The 25420-nt window shown below is 44.8% G+C and overlaps 1 protein-coding gene across 1 annotated transcript in view; it reads left to right on the forward strand.

The window, feature by feature from the left end:
- The window catches only part of LOC145345623 (dynein axonemal heavy chain 8-like), a 1557438-nt gene extending 1551117 nt beyond the window's left edge, over nucleotides 1–6321 (forward strand). The window contains exon 95 of the mRNA XM_080193457.1: nucleotides 6034–6321. Coding sequence (XP_080049583.1) covers nucleotides 6034–6321 — 288 coding nt within the window. The remainder of the gene's footprint in view (nucleotides 1–6033) is intronic.
- Nucleotides 6322–25420: the final 19099 nt, after the last annotated feature.

Consider the following 25420-nt stretch of genomic DNA (forward strand, 5'->3'; position numbering starts at 1 on the left):
ACCTTCTGTAATACCCTCTTGTGAAGCACCTTGTCAAACGCCTTCTGAAAATCAAGAAACACCACATCCACCGGCTCTCCTCTATCCACCGCCCTAGACACATCCTCATAGAACTCCAATAAATTCGTCAGACACGACTTCCCCTTAACGAAACCGTGCTCCATCTGCTCTATCAAACAATTCTCCTCAAGATGCCTCGCTATTTTCTCCTTGATCACGGATTCTAACATTTTTCCTACAACAGATGTTAAACTAACCGGCCTATAATTCCCCGCCTTTTGCCTGCCACCCTTCTTAAACAACGGCGTAACATTAGCTGTTTTCCACTCTTCTGGCACTTCCCTGGAATCCAGTGACGTTTGGGAAATAATCACCAAGGCATCCACTATCGCCTCCGCCATTTCTTTCAGAACCCTCGGATGCATTCCATCGGGTCCTGGGGACTTGTCCACAATCAGTCCCTCCAGTCTGTCGAGCACCGCCTCTCTAGTAACAATAATGTCATTCAGGCCCTCCACTCCTACCATCTTTCCATCGCTAACACCCGGCAAATTATTCACGTCCTCCTCCGTGAAGACCGAAACAAAAAAGTTATTCAGGGCCTCAGCTATTTCCCCATCCCTTACCACTAAGTCCTCCTTCTCATCCTCTAAGGGTCCAACGTTCACCCTCGCCAGCCTCTTCCTTTTTATGACATCAGTGGTAGGGAAGTTGTTAGAGAGGATTCTTAGAGATAGGATGTATAATCATTTAGAACATAGCAATCTGATTAGTGACAGGCAACATGGCTTTGTAAAGGGGAGGTCATGCCTTATGAATCTGGTAGAATTTTTTGAGGAGTTTGACGAAGGACGAGCCGTGGATGTTTTCTACATGGATTTCAGTAAGGCATTTGACAAAGTCCCTCATGGTGGGTTGATGAAAAAGGTTAAGGCTCATGAGATACAAGGACAGGTGGCTAGATGTATTGACAACTGGCTTAGCAACAGGAGACAGAGGGTAGCAGTGGAAGGGTCCTTTTCTAGCTGGAGGTCTGTGACCAGTAGTTTGCCGCAGGACTCCGTACTGGGACCTCTGCTATTTGTAATATATATAAGTGATTTGGAAGAGGGAGTAAGTAGTGTGATCAGCAAGTTTGCAGATGACACAAAGATAGCTGGACTTGCTGATAGTGATGAACATTGTCGGACAATACAGCAGGATATAGATAGGCTGGTAAATTGGGCAGAGAAATGGCAGACGGAATTTAATCCTGATAAATGCGAGGTGATGCATTTTGGAAGAAATAATGTAGGGGGAAGTTATCCAATAAATGGTAGGACTATTAAGAGTATAGAAACGCAGAGGGACCTAAGTGTGCAAGTTCACAAGTCCTTGAAGGTGGCAGTACAGGTGGAGAAGGTAGCAAAGAATGCATATTGTATGCTTGCCTTTAAAGCAAGGGGTATAGAGTATAAAAGCTGGAGTCTAATGTTGCAGTTGTATAGAACGTTGGTTAGGCCACATTTGGAGTACTGCATCCAGTTCTGGTCGCCACACGACCGGAAGGATGTGGACACCCTGGAGAGAGTGCAGAGGAGGCTTAACAGGATGCTGCCTGATATGGAAGGTCTTAGCTATGAGGAAAGATTGGGCAAATTGGGGCTGTTCTCCCTGGAAAGATGGAGAATGAGGGGAGATCTAATAGAGGTGTATAAAATTATGAAGGGTAGAGTAAACAGTGGGAAGCTTTTTCCCAGGTTGGATACGAAAATCACAAGGGGTCATGGGCTTAGGGTTAGGGGGGCGAGGTATAATTCAGATGTTAGAGGGAAGTTTTTCGCACAAAGGGTGGTGGGGGCTTGGAATGCACTGCCATGTAGGGTGGTGGAGGCAGGCATGCTAGATTTGTTTAAGGCTTACCTAGATAGGCACATGAGCAGACTGGAGATGGAGGGATACAAAAGAATGTTCTAGTTAAGGATCAAGAGCCTCAGGACATTCCTGGGAATCAATAGGTTCCTATGGGCCGTCCAACATATTTTATGGCTCACCTGCCTCTTACGTTGGAGCTATTGGGGATCTTCCGTGAATGTCTGTATAGGCTGTGTATGTTTATTGATGTCTCTTTTTTTTACATCCACAGGTGATTCGGTCCGCTTTGTTGGCCAACAAGGGGCATACACGCAATGGGTCATGCGAGAGCTGCTCTTGGATGTTGCTTCAAGAGTTGCCTAGTGCTTCACATTGTTAGTGTACGCTTAAACTGGACCAACTGACGGGCAACACGACAGCTCAGTGACCATCACTGTTTGCTGTGCAGTTACAGGGACCCGGGTCGGATCTCTGATTTGGGCCGGTGTCTGTGGGAGTTTGCACATTCTCCCCGTGCTTGCGTGGGTTTTCTCCGGGTGCTCCAGTTTCCTCCCACACCCCAAAAACGTGCTTTTAGGCTGATTGGTGTTAATAAATTGTCCCTAAATTAGACCTCCCTTAATCTGGCGCACATATAATTCTCTAAATTTGCACCCCTTTATTGTAGAGTCCAAGAGGCGTAGACAAAAGTCATAGGTAGAAGAAGGATTGGAATGAGGCATTCACTGAGTGTTAAAATGGGCGGCGTGGGCTTGTAGAGCCGAAGGGTCTGTTTCCTGTGCTGTGTTGTTCTTTGTTCAGTGATTGTTTCACCATTACTGAGACTAGCTTCATACTCAAGAATTTTATTAACTGGATTTAAATTCGTCCACCTGCCCTGGTAGGCTTTTGTACCCATATTCACAGAAAATTCCTCTGGGTCTCTGGGTTACTGGTCCAGTGACATTACCACAATGCCACCAGCTCCTTCTCCTGATTTGATTTGCTTTATTATTGTCACATGTATTACTATTATTTCTTGTGCACTATACAGACACAACATACTGTACAAATTGAAAGAAAGGAGAGAGTGCAGAATGTAGTGTTACAGTCATAGCTAAGGTGCAGAGGAAGATCAACTTAATGCAAGATAGGTCTATTCCCTGATGGCAGCAGGGAGAAAGCTATTTTTGAGTCAGTTGGCATGTGATCTCAGACTTTTGTATCTTTTTCCTGACAGAAGAAGGTGGAAGAGAGTACGTCTGGTATGTGTGGGGTCATTGATTATGCTGGCTGCTTTTCTGAGGCAGCAGGAAGTGTCGACAGTATCAATGGATTGGAGGCTGGTTTGAGTGATGGACTGGACTTTGTTCATGACATTTTGTAGTTTCTTGTGGTCTTAGACAGAACAAGAGCTATACCAAGCTATGTTGCATTCAGGATCGGGAGATTGGGGCTGGCCCATTGGGGGTCCGGTAGGATTGGAAGATTGGGCTAGCCAGATGGGGTCGGGTGATTGGGGCTCTCAAGATAGGGTTTGGGAGATTGGAGCTGGCTGGGAGAGGTCTGGGAGGCCAGTAATTGGGAGATGGGGGTGGGGGGAGGGGTGGGGGGTGGTAGAGTCAGAAGGCCAGAAATTGGGCTGGCCAGTGAAAGGGAGGACAGCAATGCTGGGCCATTGCACATGTGCAGGTCACCGCTGACAAATCAGTGCAAGTGCAGCAGCCCATCCAGCTCTTTGCTGCTGGCCTTTCAGGCAGGAAGAAACTCCACCCATAGATTTCCAGAATGAATCATATTAGGCATTCTGGGATGCATTGAGTGTTGGAGATTCATTCTGGAAACCACACTACAAATTCCCATTTTCCTTCATGTTTGGGACTTTGAATTTTTTTTGGGAGAATCCCAGCCCAGATTTTTATAGCGTGGATTCAAGTTCCACCATCTGCAGTTGTGGGATTCAAATCCAGGACTCCCAGTTTTTTGTATATGTCTCCGAACGTTATTACAGGGGACTTTGAAAGGTTGCCTGGGAAGGGTGTGCCTTTTCATTTCCACTGCCAAGTATTTTCAATGCTGAGTTTTATTCTTTTGCAACTTCTCTGTAGCTTTTTGGTGCGAATGAATTTTTTGCAGGGCAGTAAGAGGTCAGCCATGTTACTCTAGACCTGAAATCACATCTAGATCAGACCAGGTCTGATCAGACCAGGCCTCATGGCTGACTGGTCAGAAGGTGAAATTACATGGGATCAGAGGTGAGCTGGCAAGATGGATATAAAACTGGCTCGATCAAAATAGACAGAGGGTAGCAGTGGAAGGGTATGTTTCTGAATAGAGAGCTGTGACAAGTGGCATTCCTCAGGGATCAGTGCTGGGACCTTTGCTGTTTGCAATATGTATAAATGATTTGGAAGAAAATGTAACTGGATTGATTAGTAAGTTTGTGGACAACACACAGATTGGTGGATTTGCGGACAGCGATGAGGACCATCAGAGGATACAGCAGGATATAGATCAATTAGAGACTTGGGCGGAGAGATGGCAGATGGAGTTTAATCGGGACAAATGTGAGGTAATGCATTTTGGAAGGTCTAATACAGATAGGAAATATACAGTAAATGGCAGAACCCTTAAGAGTATTGACAGGCAAAAGGATCTGGGTGTACAGATACACAGCTCACTGAAAGTGGCAATGCAGGTGGTCAAGAAGGCATACAGCATGCTTGCCTTCATCGGCCAGGGTATTGAGTTTAAAAATTAGCAAGTCATGGCTTTATAGAGTCTTAATTAGGCTGCACTTAGAATATAGTGTTCAATTCTTGTCGCCACACTACCAGAAGGATACGAAGGCTTTGGAGAGGGTACAGAAAAGATATACAAAGATGGTGCCTGGAATGGAGGGCATTAACTATGCGGAGAGGTTGGAGAAACTTGGTTTGTTCTCACTAGAGTGATGGAGGCTCAGGGGAGACCTAATAGAAGTCCACAAGATGATGAGAGGCATGGACAGAGTGGATAATCAGAAGCTTTTGCCCAGGATGAAAGAGTCAGTTACTAGGGGGCATAGGTGCGAGGGTCAAGTTTTAAAAGACATACAAGGCAGATTTTTTACACAAAGAGAGGTGGGTGCCTGGAACTCATTGCCGGGGGACGGGCAGAACCCAAGGGAGGCACACAGGTGAGTACAGCCTGGATACGGTAGTGACATTCAAGGGCATCTTGACAAGTACATGAATGAGATGGGAATAGAGGGATGTGGTCCCCGGAAGCATTGAGGGTTTTAGTTAAGTCAAGCAGCATGGTTGGTGCAGGCTCGGAGGGCCAAAGGGCCTGTTCCTGTGCTGTAATTTTCTTTGTTCTTTGTTCAGGTAAATGCAGTGTATTTCCTTCCCTGAAGGACAGTAGTGAATCTGATGGGTTTTTACAACAATCTAGTAGTTTTATTGCCTTTAGTACTGGGAGACATCAGTGGATGCCATTCTGCAGACTTTCCGTTGGTCGTCATGGCCTCCGCAAGTCTCTGTGACTAAGATTTCCAGTAGAATCAGTTCCATGCTAGGAATCAGCTCACAGACTCAAACACAGAAAAATTTGGATAAAAGCAGTCGGTCAGGTAGCATCTGTGGATTAATCTTTTATTTCAGAATTCCAGCATCTGCATCATTTTACTTTTATTTTAGTATGTAATAACTCCCCCGAGGGGAGAATATTCCACTTGTGTTTTCAGAGCAGGCGGGGTGAGGCAGGAAAGGCAGTAGGGGCGGAGAATCCTGTGGAAGTCCCAAAACGGCTTTAATGCCGGTGATATTTACGACTTGATTTTTCCCACCCCAGCTTACAACGTAATGGGAATCCCGACTTTAAAAATTAGGATCCTTTTTGCATGCATACAACTATAATTATTAGGCCTTTAATAGTTCCCCACATTAAATTGTCCCTTCACACTGACATGAATCATATCAGATCCCCCACAATGTACTCTGGATGGGCAGAACCCAAGGGAGGCACACAGATGAGTACAGCCCTAGGATTGAGAGGCTCACTGTCCCCAGCTACTCTTGAGCATAACTGATCAACACTGCTGAATGCAAATTGTGTCAAATCTTCAGGTAGGGAGCCTGGCTCTGCTCTGAAAATGGTTCCAGGCTAGCATAGACAATTTTTTTGTTAACTTTCAAACTCTATATGCTTGCTTGGCAGGAAGGAGTCTACATCTATGGCCTTTACCTCGACGGAGCAGGTTGGGACAGGAGAAATATCCGACTGACTGAATCCACTGCCAAAGTTCTCTTTACAATGCTACCTGTCATCTATATATTTGCCATCAATTCCACTGCGCCCAAGGATCCTAAACTATACATCTGTCCAGTCTATAAGAAACCACAGCGCACTGACCTGACATTCATCACTGCCCTCTGTCTGAAAACAGTTCAGGTACCTGACCACTGGATCCTGAGAGGGGCAGCTCTACTCTGTGATATCAAATAACGCAACAGATGCTTGAGTCAGGGCAAAATGTGGTTTAGACTCTGAGATGATTTTACAGTAATATAATTGAGTTTAAATTTCAAAGCACTATAATCTGCTAATTAGAATAAGAAAGATATTCACCAACACAAAAACAATCTGTTATTGCATAATTTAATAAATTAATTGAATGTCTTGAGCTGGCATTGCACATTATCTTATTTCTCACCTCCATACTCAATTATTTCATTGATTTCAAGGAAGCCAACAGAATAAATGTTGCTGAAGGCAACAAGAGGAACTTTCCTACTCTTCACTGAAATAATAACATGGACTGTTATGATATAATAGCCATCACAGAGACATGGTTGAGTGAGAGGCAGGATTGGCAGCTCAGTGTGCCCGGATACAGAACCTTCAGGCGAGACAGAGGAGGGGGTGAAAGAGGAAGAATCATTGCATTATTAGTTAAGGAGGCAATTACTACAGCAAGGAGAGATGATATCTTGGAGGGGGCATCAAATGAAGCTTTGTGGATAGAGCTTAGGAATAAAAAAGGACAGCTACGTTGCTAGGTGTGTATTACAGACCCCCAGATAGCAGGAATTTGAAGAGCAAATATGTGCGTAATTCACAGAGGGGTGTAAAAATAATAAGAAGTCAATGAAATTAGGTGATTTCAACTGTCCCAACATCATTGGGATCGCCATCGTTTTAAGGGATTAGATGGAATAGAGTTCTTAAAATGTATACAGGAAAACTTCGGTCAATATGTAGAGGATCCAACATTGGAAGGAGTTGTGCTGGACCTAATTCTAGCGAATGAAGCCAGGCAGATGGTTGATGTGTTGGTGGGGAATGAACATTTTGCTGACAGTGACCACAAACATGGTTCAATTCAAATTTGTTATGGACAAAGAAATTGACAAATTGCAAAAAAAAAGGTTTTGGATTGGGGGAGAGTAGATTTCAATAAAAGGTAGAATCTGGCCAAAGTAGACTGCAGCGAGTGTGAGGAAATCTACAGAAGAGCAGTGGGTGCTGTTCAAAGATAAAATGGGGAGGGTACAGGCCTAACATAGGGTAATAGGAAGGTGTAACAAACCCAGAGAACCATGGATGACCAGAGACATTCAGGATACAATGAGAAGGAAAAGAGGCTTTTAGCAAGTATAAGGGAAGTGTTTATGGAGGCATTAGTGGAGTACAGAAAGTACAGGATGGAGCTTAAGAGAACAATTAGGAGAGGTATGAGAAAGCTCTGGCTGTCAAAGTAGGAAAAATCCGATAATATTTGAGAACTACATGAATGGGAAGAGGATAACCAGGGAAAGAGTAGAGCCCACTCGGGACCAAGGTGGAAATCTGTGGGTGGGAACAGAAGACATTGGTAGGGTGTTGAATAAATATTTCACATTTGCCTTCACCTATGAGAATGAGGAGATAATTATAGAACTTGGGGAGACCAACTGTGAGGCTGTAGAGAAATTTGTCATATAGCATGACAGGGCATTGGAGCAATTGGTGGGCTTAAAAGTGGACAAACCTCCAGATCCGGGTAACTTGCGTCCCAGGCTGTTGTGGGAAGCAAGGGAGGAAATTGCAGGGACTCTGACCCAAATTTTTAATTCTTTCCTGGCCACTGGGGAGGTCATGATGCGGCGATGCTGGCATTGGACTGGGGTAAGCACTGTAAGAAGTCTCACAACACCAGGTTAAAGTCCAACAGGTTTATTTGATAGCACAAGCTTTCAGAGCACTGCTCCTTCTGCAGGTTAATGAAGAGTTGTGTTCACAAACAGGGCATACATAGACACAGACTCAATTTACAAGGTAATGGTTGGAAAGCGAGTCTTTACAAGCAAGTGAGTCTTTACAGGTAATCAAGTCTTTTCAGGTACAGACAATGCAAGTGGTGCGAGGTATAAGGTCTACGTTAGACGTAGACTAAAATCATGAATAGGTCACTGAGATAGTAGGACGGCGGCGCGGGCTCGTTGGGCCGAAGGGCCTGTTTCCCGTGCTGTGTTGTTCTTTGTTCTTTGTTCTTTGTTCTTAAAGAGGTGTGAATTGTCTCCAGCCAGGACAGTTAGCGTGGTTTTGCAAGCCAGGCAAGTCGTGGACATTACAGATAAGTGGCATGAACCCAAGATCCCGGAACTTGGCTATCAGTTTTTGCTCGGCGATTCTGTGTTGTCATGTGTCATGAAGGCAGCCTTGGAGAACACTTACCCGAAGACAGAGGCTGAATGCTCTTGACTGCTCAAGTGTTCCCTGACAGGAAGAGAACACTCCTGCCTGGTGATTGTCGAGTGGTGTTCATTCATCTGTTGTCATAGCATCTGCATGGTCTTGCCAATGTACCATGCCTTGGGATCCTTTCCTGCAGCATATCAGGAGACAATGTTGGCTGAGTTGTAAGTGTATGTACCGTGTACCTGGTGGATGGTGTTCTCACGTGAGATGATGGCATCCGAGTCGATGAACTGGCACATTTTGCAGAGGTTGCTATGGCAAGATTGTGTGGTGTCATGGTCACCGCTCTCTGAAGGCTGGGTAGTTTGCTGAGGACAATGATCTGTTTGAAGTTGTACAGATGTGGGGATGGCTTTGGAGAGATGTTTGTCTTCATCAATGACATGTTGAAGGCTCCAGAGAAGATGTTATAGCTTCTCTGCTCTGGGGAAGTGTTGGACGACGAAGGGTATTTTGTCCGCCGTGTTCCATGTTTATTTTCTGAAGAGGTTGGTGCGGTTTTTCACTGTGTTGTGTCAGAACTGTCGATTGATGAGTTGAACGCCATATCCTGTTCTTTTGAGGGCATCTTTCAGTGTCTGTGGCTGTGTGTTGTGATCCTCCACATCTGAGTAGATCCTGTCTATATGAAGGATTAAGGAAAATCCCAAGGCTTTTTATCCTTGAACAGTATGTAATAGAACCAAGAAGGGAGCACGCTATCTTAGATATGGTCCTGTGCAATGAGACAGGAATAGTTAATGATCTTGCAGTTAAGGATCCTCTTGGAAAAAGCAGTCACAGTACGGCTGAATTTAAAATACAGATGGAGCATGAGAAGGTAAAACCAGTGTCTTGTGCTTAAACAAAGGAGACTATAAAGGGATGAGGGAGAAGTTGGCTAAGGTAGACTGGGAACAAAAACTTTATGGTGGAACAATTGAGGAACAATGGAGGACTTTCAAAGCGATCTTTCACAGTTCTCAGCAGAAGTATACACCAGTGATAAGGAAGGACTGTAGAAAAAGAGATAATCAGCCATGGATATCTAAGGAAATAAAAGAGGTATCAAATTGAAAGAAAATGCATTCAAAGTGGCAAACATTTGTGGGAACGTGGAGGATTGGGAAATCTTCAAAGGTCAGCAGAAAGCCATGGAAAAAGCTATAAAAAACCACAAGATGGATTATGAGAGTAAGCTAGCTCAGAACATAAAAACAGATAGAACATAGAACATAGAACATTACAGCGCAGAACAGGCCCTTCGGCCCACGATGTTGCGCCGACCAGCTTTTAAAAAAAACAACACTAACCCACTAATCTAAACCAATCCCATTTCGTCCATAAACCTATCCACAGATCTCTTAAACGCCCCCAAACTAGGCGCATTTACAACTGCAGCTGGCAGGGCATTCCAGTCCCTCACCACCCTCTGGGTAAAGAACCTACCCCTGACATCAGTCCTATAACTACCCCCCCTTAATTTAAAGCCGTGCCCCCTCGTGCTAGCTTTCTCCATCCTAGGAAAAAGGCTATCACTATCCACCCTGTCTAAACCTCTAATCATCTTATATGTTTCAATAAGGTCCCCTCTTAGCCGCCTTCTTTCCAGCGAAAACAACCCCAAATCTCTCAGTCTCTCCTCATAGGATCTCCCCTCCATACCAGGCAACATCCTGGTAAACCTCCTCTGCACCCTCTCCAAAGCCTCCACATCCTTCCTGTAATGTGGGGACCAGAACTGCACACAATACTCCAAGTGCGGCCACACCAGAGTTGTGTACAGTTGCATCATGACGCTGCGACTCCTAAATTCAATCCCCCTACCAATAAACGCCAAGACACCGTATGCCTTCTTAACAACCTTATCTACTTGATTCCCAACTTTCAGGGATCTATGTACACATACACCTAGATCCCTCTGTTCATCCGCACTATTCAAAGTCCTCCCGTTAGCCCTATACTCAACACATCTGTTATTCCTACCGAAATGAATTACCTCACACTTCTCTACATTAAACTCCATCCGCCACCTCGCGGCCCAGCTCTGCAACCTTTCTAAGTCACCCTGCAAACTATGACACCCTTCCTCACAATCTACCACACCTCCGACTTTGGTGTCATCAGCAAACTTACTAATCCACCCAACTATACCCTCATCCAGATCATTAATAAAAATTACAAACAGCAGTGGCCCCAAAACAGATCCCTGAGGCACACCACTCGTAACCGAACTCCATGACGAATATTTACCATCAACCACCACCCTCTGTCTCCTATCTGCTAGCCAATTCCTGATCCAATTACCTAGATCACCCCCAATCCCATACATCTGCATTTTCTGCAGAAGCCTACCATGGTGAACCTTATCAAACGCCTTACTAAAATCCATATACACCACGTCAACTGCCTTACTCCTATCCACCTCTTTGGTCACTTTCTCAAAGAACTCGATAAGGTTAGTAAGGCACGACCTACCCGCTACAAAACCATGCTGACTGTCTCTAATCAATTCATTACTCTCCAAATAACTATAAATCCTGTCTCTAATAATCCTTTCCAAAACCTTACCCGCCACAGAAGTAAGACTCACCGGTCTATAATTCCCAGGGAAGTCTCTGCTCCCCTTCTTAAACAATGGGACAACATTTGCTGTCCTCCAATCTTCCGGTACTATACCAGAGACCAACGACGACCTGAAGATCAGAGCCAGAGGCTCCGCAATCACCTCTCTTGCCTCCCAGAGAATCCTAGGGTAAATCCCATCCGGACCAGGGGACTTATCTATTTTCAAACCCTCTAGAATATCCAGCACATCCCCGTATCAACTGCAATACTATCTATTTTACACCCCTGCACCCCAGTGTCCTCCTCAGCTACATTCAAAAGATAGCAAAAGTTTCTACAAATACATAAAACGAAAAAGAGTGGCGAAAGTAAACATTGCCCCTTTAGAGAAGAGGGATGTAATAACTGGAAATGAGAAAATGGCTGAGGCATTGAACAAGTATTTTGTGTCAGTCTTCACAGTGGAAAACACAAATAACATGCAAAAATTGATGACAGGAGGGCTACAGCAGGTGAGAACCTAGAAACTATCATTATTACTAAGAGGTAGAGTTGGGCAAGCTAATGGGGCTAAAGGTAGACAAGTCTCCTGGCCCTGATGGGATGCATCCCAGGGTACTAAAAGAAATGGCGAGAGAAATAGCAAGCGCATTAGCTGTAATTTACCAAAATTCGCTGGACTCTGGGTGGTTCCCGCAGATTGGAAAACAGCAAATGTGATGCCACTGTTTAAAAAAGGAGGTAGATAAAAGGCAGGTAACTATAGGCCGGTTAGCTTAACTTCTGTAGTAGGAAAATGCTTGAATCTATTGTCAAGGAAGAAATAACAAGGCATCTGGATATAAGTTGTCCCATTCGGCTTCTGCAAAAATTGCAGATGTATGGGATTGAGGGTGATCTAGGAAATTGGATTAGGAATTGGCTGGGGGATAGGAGACAGAGGATGGTGGTTGATGGTAAGTATTCGACATGGAGTTCAGTTACGAGTGGTGTGCCTCAGGGATCTGTTTTGGGGCCACTGCTGTTTGTAATTTTTATAAACGATCTGGATGAGGGTATAGTTGGGTGGATTAGTAAATTTGCTGATGACACCAAAGTCGGAGGTGTGGTTGATAGTGAGGAAGGGTGTCTTAGTCTACAGGGAGACTTGGACAAGTTGCAGAGCTGGGCCGAGAGGTGGAGGATGGAGTTTAATGCGGAGAAGTGTGAGGTAATTCACTTTGGCAGGGATAACGGATGTGTAGAGTATAGGGCTAACGGTAGGACTCTGAATAGTGTGGATGAACAGAGGGATCTAGGTGTATGTGTACATAGATCCCTGAAAGTTGGGAATCAAGTAGATAGGGTCGTTAGGAAGGCATACGGTGTCTTGGCGTTTATTGGTAGGGGGATTGAATTTAGGAGCCGCAGCGTCATGTTGCAACTGTACACAACTCTGGTGCGGCCGCACTTGGAGTATTGTGTGCAGTTCTGGTCCCCACATTATAGGAAGGATAAGAACATAAGAACATAAGAAATAGGAGCAGGAGTAGGCCATCTAGCCCTTCGAGCCTGCCCCGCCATTCAATAAGATCATGGCTGATCTGTCGTGGCTCAGTTCCACATTCCCGCCCTCTCCCCATAACCCTTAATCCCTACTCTTATCAAAAACCCATCAACCCACGTCTTAAGAATATTTAGCGAGGTAGCCTCCACCACTTCAACGGGCAGAGAATTCCAGAGATTCACCACCCTTTGAGTGAAGAAGTTCCTCCTCAACTCCGTTCTAAACCGCCCCCGCTTTATCTTGAGGCTGTGCCCCCTAGTCCTATTATCCTTTCTGAGCGGGAAGAGTCTCTCCACCTCTATCCTATCCATCCCATTCATCATCTTATACGTCTCAATGTGATCTCCCCTCATTCTTCTAAACTCTAACGAGTACAAGCCTAGTTTATTCAGCCTCTCCTCATAGCTCAACCCCCTCAACTCCGGCATCAGCCTAGTAAACCTCCACTGCACTCCCTCCAAGGCCAAAATATCCTTGCATAACGATGTGGAGGCTTTGGAGAGGGTGCAGAGGAGGTTTACCAGGATGTTGCCTGGTATGGAGGGGAGGTCCTATGAGGAGAGACTGAGGGATTTGAGGTTGTTTTCGTTAGAAAGAAGACGGCTACAAGGGGACCTTATTGAAACATATAAGATGATTAGAGGTTTAGATAGGGTGGACAGTGATAGCCTTTTTCCTCGGATGGAGAAAGCTAGCACGAGGGGGCATAGCTTTAAATTAAGGGGTGGTAGTTATAGGACGGATGTCAGGGGTAGGTTCTTTACCCAGAGGGTGGTGAGGGATTGGAATGCCCTGCCTGCTGCAGTTGTAAATGCGCCTGGTTTGGGGGCGTTTAAGAGATTCGTGGATAGGTTTATGGATGGTAAGGGTTTGGTTTAGGTTAGAGGGTCATTGTTTTTTAACTGGTCAGCGCAACATCGTGGGCCGAAGGGCCTGTTCTGCGCTGTAATGTTCTATGTTCTATGTTCTACTGGTAAGACACAGCATGGGTTCATGAAGGGCAAGTCATGTTTGACTAATTTGGTGGAATTCTTTGAGAATATTACATATGCATGGACAATGGGAACCTGTGGATGTGGTGTATTGGGATTTCCAGAGGGTATTTGACAAGGTGGCGCATCAAAGACTGTTACATAAGGTAAAGGTACACACTGTTATGGATAATGTATTAGCATGTATAGAAGATTGGTTAACTAACAGAAAGCAAAGAGTGGAGATAAATGGGTGTTTTTCTGGTTGGCGATCAGTGACTAATGGTGTGCATCATGGATCAGTGTTGGGACCACAATTGTTTACAATTTACATAGATGATTTGGAGTTGGGGACAAAGTGTAGTGTGTAAAAATTCGCAGATGACACGAAGAGCAAAGTGTGCAGAGGAAGCTGAAAGTCTGCAAAGGGATATAGATAATCTAAGTGAGTGGGCAAGGGTCTGGCAGATTTACCAACACTGTACTCAATGTGAGGTCATCCATTTTGGTAGGAATAACAGCAAAATGGACTATTATTTAAATGGTAAAAAATTGCAGCATGCTGCTGTGCAGAGGGACCTGGGTGTCCTTGTGCAGGAATCTCAAGGAGTTGGTTTGCAGGTGCAGCAGGTGATTAAGAAGTGAAATGGAATTTTGTCCTTCATTGCTAGAGGGATGGAGTTTAAAAACAGCGAGGTCATATTGCAGCTGTATAAGGTGCTGGTGAGGCCACACCTGGAGTACTGTGTACAGTTTTGGTCTCCTTACTTGAGAAATGATATACTGACACTGGAGGGGGTACAGAGGAGATTCACTGAGTTGATTCCAGAGTTGAGAGGGTTGGCTTATGAGGAGAGACTGAGCAGACTGGGGCTATACTCATTGGAATTCAGAAGAATGAGGGGAGATCCTATAGAAACATATAAGATTATGAAGGGAATAGATAAGAAAGAAGCAGGGAAGTTGCTTCCCTGGGGGCATAGCTTCAAAATAAGGGGGAGCAGATTTAGGAAGAGTTGAGGAGAAGGGTTGTGAATCTGTGGAATTCCCTGCCCAGTGAAGCAGTTGAGGCTACCTCATTGAATGTTTTTAAGGCAAGGATATATACATTTTGAACAATAAAGAAATTAAGGGTTATGGTGAGGGGTGGTTAGTGGAGCTGAGTCCACAGAAAGATCAGCCATGATCTTATTGAATAGTGAAACAGGCTAGAGGGGCCAGATGGCCTACTCCTGCTCCTAGTTCTTATGTTCTTATGTACATATGTAAAGAACAAGAGGGTTGCCAGGGAGAGGGTTGGCTCACTCAAGGACAAGGAAGGGAATCTATACGTGGAGTCAGAAGAAATGGGCGAGGTATGAAATGAGTATTTTGCATCAGTATTCACCAAAGAGAAGGACTTGGTGGATGAAGAGTCTGAGAAAGGATAGATAGTTTCAGTCATGTTGAGATTAAAAAGGTGGTATTGGGGTTCTTGGGAAACATTGAGGTAGACAAGCCCCAGGGCCTGATGGGATATATCCCAGAATACTGAGAGGCAAGGGAGGAAATTGCTGGGACCTTGAAAGAAATCTTTGTATCCTCACTGGCCACAGGGGAGGGCCCAGAGGATTGGCGAATAGCCAATGTTGTTCCTTTGTTTAAGAAGGGTAGCAAGAATATTCCAGATAATTACAGGCCGGTGAGCCTTACATCAGCGGTAGGAAAATTATTGGAGAGGATTCTTTGAGTCAGAATTTATTCCCACTTGGAAATAAGTGGATGTATTAGTGAGAGACAACATGGTTTTGTGAAGGGGAGGTCGTGTCTCACAAAATTGATTGAGTTTTTTGAGGGAGTGACAAAGATGATTGATGAGGGTAGGGCAGTGGATGTTGTCTACATGGACCTCAGTAAGGCCTTTGACAAGGTTCCTCATGGTGGACTGGTGCAGAAGGTAACCGCACAGGATCAGAAGTGAGCTGGCAAGATGGATACAAAACTGGCTCGGTCGAAGAAGACAGAGGGTAGCAGTGGAAAGGTGCATTTCTGAATGGAGGGCTGTGACAAGTGCATTCCTCAGGGATCAATGCTGGGACCTTTGCTGTTTGTAATATATAAAAGATTTGGAGGAAAATGTAACTGGTTTGATTAATTAGTTTGCAGATGACACAAAGGTTGGTGGATTTGCGGATAACAATGAGGGTACAGCAGATATAGATCAGTTGGTGACTTGGGTGCAGAGATGGCAGATGGAGTTTAATCCGGACAAATGTGAGATAATGCATCTTAGAAGGTCTAATACAGATAAGAAATATACAGTAAATGGCAGAACCATTAAGAGTATTGATAGGCAAAGGGATCTGGGTGCCCAGGTACACAGCTCACTGAAAGTGGCAATGCAGGTGGAGAAGGTAGTCAAGAACGCATACGGCATGCTTGCCTTCATCTGCTGGGGCATTGAGTTTAAAAATTGGCAAGTCATGTTGTAGCTTTATAGAACCTTAGTTAGGCCACACTTGGAATATCGTATTCAATTCTGGTCACCAGACTACCAGAAGGATGTGGAGGTTTTGGAGAGGATACAGAAAAGATTTATCAAGATGTTGCCTGATTATGAGGGCATTAACTATGAGGAGAGATTGGAGAAACTTGGCTTGTTCTCACGAGAACAACAGAGGTTGAGAGGCGACCTGATAGAAGTCTACAAGATTATGAGAGGCATGGACTGAGTGGATAGTCAGAAGCTTTTTTCAAGGGTGGAAGAGTCAATTACTAGGGGGCACAGGTTTAAGATGGGAGGGGCAAGATTTAAATGAAATGTACGAGGCAGATTTTTTACACAGAGAGTAGTGGGTGCCTGAAACCCGTTGCCAGGGTAGGTAGTGGAAGCGGGTATGGTAGTGACTTTTAAGGAGCCTCTTGATAAATACATGAATAGGATGGGAATAGAGGGATATGGTCCCCAGAAGGGAAGGGAGTTTTAGTTCAGTCAGGCAGCATGGTTGGTGCAGGCTTGAAGGGTTGAAGAGCCTGTTCCTGTGCTGTAATTTTCTTGTTCTTTGGAGAGCTTGTCCACAAGAGATGGCATTTTTAATGTGTTTGGGGTGAAAGCTGGAGAAGTGGAGCATCGTGAAGTTATCCATGGGCTTGTGGTACAGTGAACTGCTGAGGTGACCGTCCTTGATGGAGATGCACGTGTCCAATAATGCCACCAATTCTGGAAAGTACTCATTGGTGAGTCTGATAGTGCGATGGAACTTGTTGATGTCATCATATAGTTGTTTCAATGATTGTTCACATGAATCCAAAGGAAGAAAATGTCATCAATGTGTAGCGTCAGTTGAAGATCCTGCGTGGCAAAGAGATCTTATTCAAACCTGTGCATGAAGATGTTGGCATATTGAGGTGCGAATTTGGTCCCCATGGCTGTTCCCTGTGTCTGGATGCAAAACTGGCTGTTGAAGGTGAAGATGTTCTGGTCCAGGATGAAGCAGATGAGTTATAGAATTGCACCTGGAGATTGGCAGTTGTCAGAGTTGAGTACTGAGGCAGTTGCAGCAATGCCATCGTCGTGGGGGATACTGGTATCGAATGCCGAGACATCCATTGTGACGAGGAGTGCACCTGGTTCAACTGCTCCATGCGTGCTGAGTTTCTGTAGGAAGTCCGTGGTGTTGCGACAGAAGCTGGGAGTTCTTTGTACATGGGTTTCATGATGCCTTCGACGTAGCCGGAGAGGTTCTCATACAGGGTCCCATTGCCTGATACAATGGGATGACCGGGTGTGTTGGCCTTGTGTATCTTCAAGAGGCAGTAGAGATCTCCAATGCGGGAAGTACATGGGATGAAAGAATGGAGGGTGCTCTGAAGATCTGGATTAAAGGCCTTGATCAATCTATTGAGTTGACACACACATTCTTTGATCGGATCTGTGGGTAACTGTCTGTAGTGTTCTCCGTTGTTCAGTTGTCAGTGCACTTCTTTGTAGTAATCCGTTCTGTTCAGTATGACAGTGGCCCCTCCTTTGCTGGTTTGGTGATAATGTTGCGTTGGTCTTCAGAGCGCGGATGACGTTGTGTTGTGCTTGGGTGACATTCAGGGCTGTCTTGTGAGTGCAGCTGATGAATCTGGCATTGATGCACCTCCTGACGACTTAGGCATACATGTCAAGTTGAACACAGTGGCCTTCCCGAGGAGTCCAATTCAATTCTTTCCTCTTCGGTTACTGCACCACGGATCTCTCTGTCAACTGTTCCGGTTCACTGACTGTCTCAATAGGTTCGCTTGTTGGCCTCTTGAGTTTGTGGAAGAACTCCCGCAGCCTCATTTGCCCAGTGAATTCCTCTTTGTCCGCTGCGAGACTGATAGGGTTCATTTTGGTAGTGGGGCAGAAATTGAGCCATCGGGGAGGTGCCAAGGACTGGAGTACAGCTAATGTGGTCCCACTATTTAAGAAAGGTTGTAGAGATAAGCGAGGGAACTACAGACCAGTGAGTCTCACATCTGTGTTTGGGAAACTACTGAAGCAGATTCTGAAGGAGAGAATCTATCTCCATTTGGAGATGCAAGGTTTGATCAGGGATAGTCAGTATGGTTTTGTCAGAGGGAAGCCATGCTTAACAAATTTGATTGAATTTTTTGAGCATGTAACAAGAGTGTAGATGAGGGTAGTGCAGTTGATGTAGGTTACATGGATTTCAGCAATGCCTTTGACAAAGTCCCACATGGGAGACTTACTAAGAAGGCTAATGTGAGGTGATGCACATCAGATATAGAATGATCTGACAAGATGGATTCATAATTGGCTTAGTGGTAGGAGACAGAGGATGGTGGCAGGTGGCTGCTTTAGTGACTGGAAGCCAGTGACCAGTGGTGTGCCACAGGGATCCGTGCTGGGCCCCCTATTGTTCGTCATTTATATAAATAGCATAGATGACTATGTGGGGAATAGGATCAGTAAGTTTGCCGATTACACAAAGATTGGCCGGGTAGTTAAGAGGGAGGGTGAGTGTCTTAGGTTACAGGAAGGTATAGACGAGATGGTCAAATGGTGGATAAGTGGCAGATGGAATTTAACCCTGAAAAGTGTGAGGTGATGCACTTTGGAAGGACTAATTAACAAGAAAGTATACTACGAAAGATCTGACACTGGGAAGTTCTGAAGAACAAAGGGACCTTAGCTGTTTGTCCACAGATCTCTGAAGGTGGAAATGCAGGTAAATAGCATGGTGAAGAAGGCATATGACATACTCCCCTTTATCAATTGGGGTGTAGATTACAAAAGCAAAGGTCATGATGGAGTTGTATCGAACTTTGGTGAGGCCACAGCTGGAGAACTGTGTGCGATTCTGGTCACCACATTATAGGAAGGACGTGAACACACTGGAAGGGGTACAGAGGAGATTTACCAGGATGCTGCCTGAGATAGGACATTTAAATTATGAAGGGAGGTTGGATAGGCTTGGGTTGTTTTCTCTGGAGCAGGGAAGACTGAGGGATGACCTGATTGAGGTGTTTGAGATCATGAGGGGCATGGACAAGGTGGTTAGGGAGCAGCTGTTCCCCTTATTGAAGGGCCAGTTACTAATTGAAAGTGAGGGGTGGGAGGTTTAGGGGGATTTGAGGAAAAACATTTCTACACAGAGCATGGTGACAGTCTGGAATGCACTGCCTGGGAGGGTGGTGGAGGCGAGACTTCATATCGTTTAAAAAGTACCTGGATGAATAGTTGGCAAGCCATAACATTCAAGGCTTTGGGCCAAGTGTTGCCAAATGGGATTAGGTGGCCAGATCAGGTCATTTCATGCATCGGTGCAGACTTAATGGGCCAAAGGGCCTCTTCTGCACTGTAGTATTCTGTGATTCTATGACTCCTTCACATTTACCTAACAGGTCAGGATGAGCCAGAATGTCCTCCAAGATAGAACCTCTGACAGTGCAGTACTCCTTCATCACTGCACTCAAGTGTCAACATGGATTATGTGCTCAAGTTTCTTGATCGAGGCTTGGACCCATACCTTAGAACACAAAAGACAGAGTGCTACATTGACACCTATATTACTGGGGTTAGAGAATGCACCACTAAGAGAAAGTAGAGAAGTCTGAAATGTTGGATGACAAATGTGCTGTGTGTGTATCCACTCCAGGCACCTGTTCTGCCCTGGACAGTGTGTGAAACCTGTACAGCACCATCAAAACCTAAACTCCACCAGCTCTCAATGAGTTCTCAATTGCCATTGTTATTGGATTGGATGAAATTTTAGATTCACCATCTCTCCAATCTGGTGAAAGTTAACAGCAGTCGTATTAGGAAACCAAGCACAGTGGTGTGTGCATCCCCATCTGCCTCTCCCCACCATTTCGTAAAGTGCCACATAAAAGGCTTATCACATAAGGTAAAGCCTAAGGGATAATGACAACATGAATATTTTTTGGGCAGAGTGAGAGAAAGCAGAGAGAAATCGTAAACAGTTGTTTTTTAGACTGGAGTTTCACAGGGGTCAGTATTAGGACCACTGCTGTTTCTGACCTATATCAATGTTCTTGACTTGTTTGTATTGGGAACAATTTTAAAATTTGCAGCTCACACAAAAAGGAATATAAATTGTCAGAATGGTCAGATACATAGATGGAATTTAATGCAGAAAAATGTGGGATGATATGTTTTGGTACTGAGAACAAGAAAGGCAATGCTAAAAGAGGAAGCCAATGTAAAGAGATGCAAGAGCAAATGCGCCTGGAGTATACATTCACAAACCGATAAAGGTGGCAGAACAGGCTAAGTAAAGGGATACTGGACGTTAAAAATAGTGATACATAGTCTTAAGAAAAGGAAATTATGAATAACATTTATAAGCACTGGTTTAGCCTTACCTGGAGTATTTTGTCTAATTCTGAGAATCAAACTTTCAGAACAATGTGAAAACATTGGACAGAGTCTAGCGAAGAGTTACAAGAATGCTCCATGGAGGAGGGACTTTAGTTATGACAGTAGATTGGGGAAGCTGGCACTGTTCTCAGAGAAGAGTAAGTCAAAAGAAAATTTAATAAAGGTGTTCAAAATCATGAAGGGTGCCAGTATAGATAGGAAGTGACAACTACTATTGGTGAAAGGGCAGAGAACCATAAATTGTGAAGGGCAAAATAAACACTGACGTGAGAAAAAAATGTTATTTATAGAATCATACAGTACAGAAAGAGGCCCTCGAGTCTGCACTGACCACAATCCCACCCAGGCCCTACCCCCATATCTCTACATATTTTACCCGCAAATCCCTCTAACTTACGCATCTCAGGACACTAAGGGACAATTTTAGCATGGCCAATCAACCTAACCCACACATCTTTGGACTACGGGAGGAAACCAGAGTACCCAGGGGAAACCTACGCAGACACAAGGAGAATGGGCAAACTCCACACAGACAGTGACCTGAGCCAGGAATCAAACCCAGGATCCTAGAGCTGTGAAGCAGCAGTGATAACCATTGTGCTACTGTGCAGGGGCAGTTCATATGTAATGAGCAGAACATTTTAAATAAACTACCTAGGATTGTGGTGAAGACAAATTCAAGGATAGGTTGAAAAACTGAATTGGATAATTATCTGGAGGAGAAAATACTGATAGGGCTGCAGGAAAAAGGCAACAAAGTGGAGCAAGCTGAGTAGTTCTTACTGACAACAAGCCAAATGCCCTTTATCTCTAAGATAAAAGCAAAATACTGCGGAAGCTGGAAGCTGAAACAAAAAACTGAAAATGTTGGAAAATCTCAGCAGGTCTGACAGCATCTGTGGAGGGAGAATAGAGCCAATGTTTCGAGTCTAGATGACCTTTTGTCAGGGTAGGCTCCGGGGCCATCCAGAGTCATCCAGACTCGAAATATTGGCTCTACTATCTTTCCACAAATGCTGTGCTATCGCTAACCGTTCTAAAATGCTTTGAACATGATCAGTTCAGTTCAACAGCTGGGACAGTAATGGCATAAAACATTGAAGAAACAGAATCTAAAAAAATATAGAAATGCAATGGCCGACATTTTCTGGCTTCCTACAATGGGTTTTCCAGTGGTGGAAGTGGGTTGCCATTTTCTATGATTAACTGCTGGCTTCCTTGCAAGCACTGGAAATGGCAATTGACTTTGGCTGCCAATGGGAACTTCTGGTCCCACCAAAGGCTAGCTGCCTGCACCTCTGGAAAATCCCAGACAATGTAACATGCAGTCATTTCATAAAAATCATAGAAGCATAGAACCCTACAGTGCAGAAAGAGGCCCTTCAGCCCATCGAGTTTGCACTGAACACAATCCCACCCAGGGCCTACCCCCATATCCCTACACATTATACCCACTAATCCCTCTAACTTACACATCCCTCGACACTAAGGGGCAATTTCTTAGCATGGCTAAATCAACCTAACCCGCACATCTTTGGACATTTGTTAGCACACAACAAAATATTGAAGAAATGAGATAAAAATCAAGGCATTGTGTGCTGCCATCTCATCAAATAATGCCAAGTTTCTCATGATAGTAACAATTTATACTAGAGGGGAAAATAAGGATGTAACTGGTTGGCAAATTGCCTCTGATTGACCAAATTAAAGGCACGGTGAAAGCACCTCTGAACTATAGGCCCTGCAATGTCACTCAGCATCAATCTATTCTAATCCTTACTGGACTCAAATCTGGTAAAGGTCACATTTTTCTTTCTAGGTATGCAGACTATATGCTTGAAGACGTTCCAATGTTTCAAATTATTCACTGGACATTGTAATTACAATGTCATCTCGATCTGACCCATTGCTCTTTGGAATAGGGCTAGTGCAAATACAAAGAACAGTACAGCACAGCAGCAGTCCCTTCAGCCCGCCAAGCCTGCGCCGATCACATTGTCCTATCAAGACCAACCGCCTGTGCCCCTCTATTCACCACCTGTTCATGTGTCTATCCACAAAAGTCTTAAATGTCATAAACAAAGTCTTAAATGCCTCAACTATCTCACTTGGCAGTGCATTCCCACCACTCTCTGTGTAAAGAACTTCCCCTGCACATCTCTACTGAACCTTTCCCTTCTGACCTTGAACTTGTAATTATCATTTCTACCTTGAAAAAAGCTTCCAAACTTATCTATGCCCCTCATAACTTCATTAACTTCAAACAAGTTGCCCCTCAGTCTCCATCCAGGGAGAACAATCCCAGTTTATTCAATTACTCCTCAAACATAATCCCCTCCAGACCAGGCAACATCCTGGTGAACCTTTTCTGTACCCCCTCCAAAGCTTCCACATACTTTTGGTGGTGTGGTGACCAGAATTGGACACAATATTCCAAATGTGGTCTCATCGATTTTTTACAGGGTAAATGGTAGGACTCTGAAGAGAGGAGTTGAACAGAGATATCTGGGAATACAGTTACGGAATTCCCTAAAAGTGACATCACAGGTGGATAGGGTCATAAAAAGTGCTTTTGGTACATTGGCCTTAATAAATCGGAGTATCAAGTATAAGAGTTGGAATGTTATGGTGAGGCTCTTGGATCTTGGATCTGGTGTTATGTAATGAGGCGGGTAGAATTAGGGACCTTGTGGTGAAGGATCCTCTTGGGGAGAGTGATCATTGTATGGTGGAGTTTCTGATGCAGATGGAGGAGGAGAAAGTGGGTTCCCAGACCTGTGTCCTTTGTTTGAACAGAGGGGAGTATGGTAGGATGAGAGAGGAATTGGCGAATGTGGACTGGGGGAGCGCGTTGGAAGGTAGGTCTGCTGAGGAACAGTGGAGGATCTTTAAGGCGGTCTTTCTTGGTGCTCAGCAGAAATTTATTCCGATGGTTAAAAAGGATTGTAGGAGGAGAGATAATCAGCAGTGGATAACAAAGGAGGTAAAGGAGAGTATTAAATTAAAAGCTGATGCGTTTAGAGTAGCTAAGAGTAGTGGGTGAGAAGAGGATTGGGAGAGGTTTAAATGTCAACAAAGATTGACAAAGAAGTTGATAAAGAAGGGTAGGATAAACTATGAAGCTGGGCTAGCGCTTAATATAAAAAAGGATAGCAAGAGTTTTTATAAATATATAAAAAGGAAGAGGCTGGCTAGGGTGAACGTTGGACCCTTAGAGGATGAGAGGGGGGACTTAGTGGTAGGGGATGGGGAAATCGCTGAGGCCTTGAATAACTTTTTTGTTTCGGTCTTCACGGATGAGGACGTGAATAATTTGCCGGGTGTTAGCGATGGAAAGATGGTACGAGTGGAGAGCCTGAATGACATTATTATTACTAGAGAGGCAGTGCTCGGCAGACTGGAGGGACTGATTGTGGACAAGTCTCCAGGACCGGATGGAATGCATCCAAGGGTTCTGAAAGAAATGGCGGAGGTGATAGTGGATGCCTTGGTGATTATTTTCCAAACCTCGCTGAATTCCGGGGAAGTGCTGGAAGATTGGAAAACGGCTAATGTTACGTCGTTGTTTAAGAAGGGTGGCAGGCAAAAGGCAGGGAATTATAGGCCGGTTAGTTTAACATCTGTTGTAGGTAAAATGCTAGAATCCGTAATCAAGGAGAAAATAGTGAGGCATCTTGAGGAGAATTGTTTGATAGAGCAGACGCAGCACGGTTTCGTTAAAGGGAAGTCGTGTCTGACGAATTTATTGGAGTTCTATGAGGATGTGTCTAGGGCGGTGGATAGAGGAGAGCCGGTGGATGTGGTGTTTCTTGATTTTCAGAAGGCGTTTGATAAGGTGCCGCACAAGAGGTTATTACAGAAGGTTAGGGGGCATGGAGTTGGGGTAGGACGTTAGTGTGGACAGGGGATTGGCTGTCAAATAGGAGGCAGAGAGTGGGGGTCAATGGGTGCTATTCGGATTGGTGGTTGGTGACGAGTGGAGTGCCCCAGGGGTCGGTGCTGGGGCCTCAGCTATTTACCATTTATATAGATGATCTGGAGGAGGGAACCGAGTGTATGGTGTCGAAATTTGCTGATGACACCAAGATTGGTGGAACGGCAAATTGTGCAGAGGGTGTGGAAAGTCTGCAGAGGGATCTAGATAGGCTGGGCGAATGGGCCAGGAAATGGCAAATGGAATTTAATGTTGGCAAGTGCGAGGTGGTCCACTTTGGTAGGAATAATGGTAGGAAGGATTATTACTTACGTGGCGAAAAACTGCAGCATGCGACGGTGCAGAGGGACCTCGGGGTCCTTGTGCATGAGTCGCAAAAACCCAGCCTGCAGGTGCAGCAGGTGGTCAGGAAGGCAAATGGGATGCTGGCCTTCATAGCGAGGGGGATTGAATATAAAAGTAGGGAGGTCTTGCTGCGGCTGTATAGGGCATTGGTGAGGCCGCAGCTGGAGTACTGTGTGCAGTTTTGGTCGCCGCACTTACGCAAGGATATTTTGGCCTTGCAGGGAGTGCAGAGGAGGTTCACTAGGCTGATACTGGAGTTGAGGGGGTTGGACTATGAGGAGAGGCTGAATAAACTAGGCTTGTACTCGTTAGAGTTTAGAAGAATGAGGGGAGATCTCATTGAGACATATAAGATGTTGAATGGGATGGATAGGATAGAGGTGGAGAGGCTCTTCCTGCTCAGAAAGGACAGTAGGACTCGAGGGCACAGCCTCAAGATAAAGGGGGGGCGGTTTAGAACGGAGTTGAGGAGGAACTTCTTCACTCAAAGGGTGGTGAATCTCTGGAATTCTCTGCCCGTTGAAGTGGTGGAGGCTACCTCGCTAAATATTTTTAAGATGCGGCTTGATGGGTTTTTGATAAGCGAGGGGATTAAGGGTTATGGGGAGAGGGCGGGAATGTGGAACTGAGACACGACAGATCAGCCATGA

Source organism: Carcharhinus amblyrhynchos, chromosome 7, assembly GCF_965287045.1.
Source record: "Carcharhinus amblyrhynchos chromosome 7, sCarAmb.v2.hapA, whole genome shotgun sequence".
Classification (NCBI taxonomy): domain Eukaryota; kingdom Metazoa; phylum Chordata; class Chondrichthyes; order Carcharhiniformes; family Carcharhinidae; genus Carcharhinus; species Carcharhinus amblyrhynchos.